The following is a 4,992-nucleotide window of genomic DNA, read 5'->3' as shown; positions in this document are numbered from 1 at the left end:
TCTAACAGCAACACTGGCAATTCCCTGATGAGGGGGGCACTAAAAATGAATCTTACTTCAAGTGGAATCACAACCAAGCTCTGTTACATGTGTCCATTATGTCTGTTGGATTAACTGTGTGTCAAGTTTGTTGTACAGGCATGTACAAATATACAACTTTAAACTTCACCTTTCAACTTTATTATCCCCTAGGGGAAATGTTTGTTATAACCAGGTATGTACATAAAAAACATAAAAACATGGAACCATATACACATAACACAGGAAAGGCATAAAGCAAAGTCTAACCTACATGATGATAGATTTAACCAACCGCAATTAAAAAGGGGCCTATTACAACATCATCACCCAAATCATGCTCATCCTGGAATCAACATAACTCCCAAAGGCAGACAATTCTCTGTCTCACAATGACCCATATCAATACACTGATAAGGGTCATATCATACAGGATTGCAAGAACATACCTTATGGTATTTTAAACGTTAAATCTAAGACATAACATTTGAATAAGACTACATTAGCACTACTTTAGACATTCAAAGTCACCCAAAATATTCCCAAAATTATTATCATTGAAATTGATGGGTAGAAGCTCTGGCTAGTCACAAGGACAAGTAAAATCTAGTCTCTAAAAAAAAAACAGCAATGTCCTCAATATATGTGCTGAAACATTTTTGTTTTGTAGGTTAGTGAAGACAAAACACCCTTATCAGAAATAATATAAGGAAACTGCACGCCCAGAGGGCTGAGCCCTGATTCCAATATAAATATGAGTTTGGAAAACCTCTCTACACATGTATTGCCTCAGTGGCTTAGAAAACAGGCTGGAGTGCAGAAGCAGACTTTAAGCTTTTCCTGTAGCTGAGCAGCCCAACCTTTATTGTAATTCAGTATACGGTGTGGGTCATAAATCTACAGGAGAGTGTTATCTCTGAAAAGGCAAGATCTTTGTTCCAGTTTCATCCATTTCTACATCAGGAAGACTTCAGAGTGAGTAGCTGCTGATAGTCAACAACAGGTTGATTTTTTTTTTATCTCTCTCTCTTCTCTGGAGAGCTGGGCTCACTTTCTCTCCTGGGCTTATTACCATAGTTCTGTTCAGTGTGTTCACTCTTGGTTTTTACTGTATCATTAAGATATAGAGGTTCCAACAACCTCTTAATATTATCTGCAGTGATGCAGTGAACACACACCTAAACTGAGTTTACCTTCTTATTTATGGAATAGACTTTATCCTCCTTTTTAGGCTGATATCAACTGAATGTGTAGTATACATCATAAGTAGTATCAAACTGGTGAACTGTAAGTTATATGAAGATTAAGAGGCCATACATAAATGCTTTTCTGAAAATATAATTGATTTTTTGAGTTGACCAGGGGCTAGAAATCTTTCTGAATGTTGGTACGTGTATAGAGTAGATATAGTTAAGAAAGCAGTTGTGGTGTCCGCTAATGAGAATAAGAATAAGAATAAGAATAAGAATGATAACTTTGTTTATATAGCACTTTTCTAAACAAGGTTACAAAGTGCTTTACATAAAAAATTAAACACAAAAAAAACAAAACAATTACAATACCACAACAAGGGATAAACAAAGCAACAATATATTGAGTAAAAGAGACAAATACAGGTTCAACCAATAAAACCATACAAGATAAGAAGATAAAACACAGGTAAAAGGGTCTAGATAAAAGAATAAATCAATAAAACTATGAGAAGGGCTTTGTATAAAAGTGAGTTTTGAGAAGTGATTTCAAAGACGGCACTGATTTTGCTGGCCTGAGATGCTCAGGCAGCGAGTAATGTTAACGAGTCAGAGGAATGACCAGGAGACTGCTGCCTGAGGGTCTCAGGCTGTGTTGTGGCTCATAAGGGACCAGCATATCTAAAATGTAGCTAGGAGCCTGACCCTGTAAAGCCTTAAACGTTATCAATAAAATCTTAAAATCAATTGTAAAACTCACAAGCAACCAATGAAGAGAAGCGAGGATGGGTGAAATATGTTTCCGTCTCCTGGAATTAGTCAAGAGCCTAGCAGCATAGTTTTCAATTTATTGTATGTTCTATGTACAGTATGTGCATAATGTTGGATGATAATGTGCTTATACCTTCAAAAGAAAACAGTGCAATGGTTTTCACATCTGTTTTTTTTCCAATTCTCAAGGATCGCCATGGAAAATCAGGAACCAATTGAAGAAATTACAGAAGCACTGAAGAACAATGATGCAGCCTCAGCTGTTGCAAAGGTCCAAGAGTATTTGGAAAAGCAGGATAATATTCCATTAAACATTGCCATCACAGGAGAGTCAGGCTCTGGTAAATCTACCTTTGTTAATGCCTTCAGAGGCGTAGACAACAGGGATGAGAGAGCTGCTCCTACTGGTTGTGTAGAAACCACCATGGAGGTTACGCCATACCCCCATCCAAACTACCCAAATGTTACTATGTGGGATCTCCCTGGGATTGGCACCACCAATTTTCCTGCTAGCAAGTACCTGAAGCATGTCGGATTTGAAAAATTTGATTTTTTCATCATCATCTCAGCTGATCGCTTCAGAGAAAATGATGTGAAGCTTGCTCAGGAGATTCAGAAGATGAAGAAGAAGTTCTACTTTGTTCGCTCAAAGATTGACGACAATTTACGTGCCGCGGAAAGAAGTCAGAGGGAGTTCAACAAAGAGAAGACTCTTGGACGGATCAGGCAAGACTGTGTTCAAGGTTAGCATCTTTTATAATAATTTCTAATCTGACGAGAGTTTAATTATTGTAATTACTGGATCTTCACTGTTGAAAACAGACCAACCTCTAGACAATATTAAAGAACAATCCATCTGCATTCAAAAGCTTTAATCACATGTGATGTTTCTCAAGCCCCGATACATTCTATTGTCTTTTACATGAAGAGAACATCATGTCAGTTTGAGAACAAGGCTTTTTAGCCTTCAGTCTCTTGGAATGCTCTTGGAATCTATTTACACTACGGAGGGGAATCAGGAAATCAGTGTATCTGGTGAAACAATAAGATTTGCTCATATTGTTGTAGAATCTATGTACCATTCTCTTGTATGGAGAGAACACCATGCCAAACATTTAAAATTTAAAATCTGGCAATTTAATGTGGCCACTTAAAATATAACCGAAGGCCTTTTCTGAATTGTTCGGAGCTAACCTTTAATTCAGCATACATATTATCCACCCAGTAGCACTTTATTTTTTTTAATAAAATTTAAAATTTTATATTTGATTGGCCTGTTCACAATCTTCTCCAACAAAATACACTGTTTTGCAGAAGAGTGGACCACAACTATCTGAATTACAGTTACCTGTTGTACACATAGCAAGCAGCTGTGATCACAACAGCTCTACAAAGTTAAACTTGGAAAAAAATAAAACTTAAGAACCATAACTGTTTCATTTTAATTTGATCACCTGAAATTGAACTCATCATATCACATTCTTTTTGTGACACAGGTCTTCAAAAACAGGGTGTGGAGTCTCCTAAGGTCTTCCTGATCTCCAGTTTTGATCTCCACCTGTATGACTTCCAACTCTTAGAGGAGATCATGGAGAGAGAGCTTCCTGCACACAAGAGGAATGCTCTGCTGTTCGCCATTCCCACCATCAACCTGGAGATCATCAACAAGAAAAAAGAGGCTTTCCAGGCCAAAATTAAATACCAAGCTCTCAATTCTGCACTTGTAGCAGCTGTACCCATTCCTGGCCTTTCTATTGTTGCTGATTTAGGCATGCTAGTTGCTTTCACCAAACAGTATAAGATTGGGTTTGGTCTTGATAGCGAGTCACTGCAGAAACTTGCTGATAGCACACATGTGCCTTTGAGTGATCTACAAGCAGTCATGACTTCTCCCCTTGCTGCTGAAATAAGTAAAGATGTTATTATTAAGGTAATATCCATGTCTGCAGTAGCAACTGCATTAATGGCAGCAGAAGAAGGGTTGAGATTCATTCCACTGCTTGGTATCGTTGCAGCAATGTCAGCTTCCTATGCCTCAGTCTACAAGGTACTCCATGATTGCTTGAACATGCTTGCTGAGGATGCACAGAAGGTCCTGATGAAGGCTCTGGGTTTGAACACCTCAGTGTGATATCATGACATGAATCACAATATCACATTCAGCAGCACAGTTAAAGCATAGCACATTGCAAAAGAGCTTGAGAATCATTTTTGTGATGGTGCAGTGTGATTTTTCATTACGTTATGTATACAAATGATTTCTAATCTAACAACAAACACTTTGGTCTGCACAATATCAGGTCAATACGATAGTTAAAATCTTTCCCAGTGCCTTCATCTGTTGTAACAATGGCTTTTGTTTGAATTCAATAAAATGTACATTAAATTGAACTAAAAATATTTGTTTTGTCACTACATGAAACTTGTTCCCATATTTCTCCATGTCAGAGATAAGTCAGAAAGACTTGCAAACACACTGAATTTCTTGTAAATATCATGACTTCATTCACTGCCACCTAGCTGTTCTATTAAATTTAATTCATTTCAATCTTTATTGTCCTGTAAGAAAAAATTGGTTTGCAGAAGAAAAAAATAACTCACAAAGTAAAATACAGTAAAATCACAGTAAAATACATAAATGAATTATCATAATTTACACTATAGATAAGACTAAATGGGGTGTCAATAGCTTGATAGAGTGCAGTAAAAGGCCAGTCATCAGTGCCAAATACAAACTTATTGTACAGGTGTAATAGATGCTAAATCATTTCATATGCTGAGTGCAGTGGTGATGAATGAGTCGCTGCTTGTTTTACTGTTCAGTTTAGACACTCTAAAGTGGTTTTAGACTATAGAGCCATCAGAATCACTTCAAATTAAATCTTATGTTCATATTTGCTCCACAAGACGTGATCAACTCCCCTTGATTGATTTACTAATTGATCAATTCAAACATGTAGTAACCGACCTGTAAATAGGAACCAGTGTGATTTCCCTGCTTGAATATAGGTTG

General features: G+C 37.0%; 1 protein-coding gene across 1 annotated transcript; it reads left to right on the top strand.

Moving 5' to 3' along the window:
* Positions 1 to 810: 810 nt before the first annotated feature.
* LOC139659346 (interferon-inducible GTPase 5-like) lies at positions 811 to 4,327 on the top strand. The gene is made up of 3 exons (XM_071537582.1): positions 811 to 993; positions 2,169 to 2,722; positions 3,476 to 4,327. The coding sequence occupies exons 2-3, from the start codon at positions 2,176 to 2,178 to the stop codon at positions 4,108 to 4,110; spliced, it is 1,182 nt and encodes a 393-aa protein (XP_071393683.1). The 5' UTR covers positions 811 to 993; positions 2,169 to 2,175; the 3' UTR covers positions 4,111 to 4,327.
* The last annotated feature ends 665 nt before the right edge of the window (positions 4,328 to 4,992 follow it).

Source organism: Centroberyx affinis, unplaced genomic scaffold, assembly GCF_046629955.1.
Source record: "Centroberyx affinis isolate AG114_WGS23_722 - 3 ecotype Tasmania unplaced genomic scaffold, CSIRO-AGI_Caff_v1 ptg003070l_1, whole genome shotgun sequence".
NCBI lineage: Eukaryota > Metazoa > Chordata > Actinopteri > Beryciformes > Berycidae > Centroberyx > Centroberyx affinis.
This window is presented reverse-complemented; position numbering and strand designations above follow the sequence as displayed.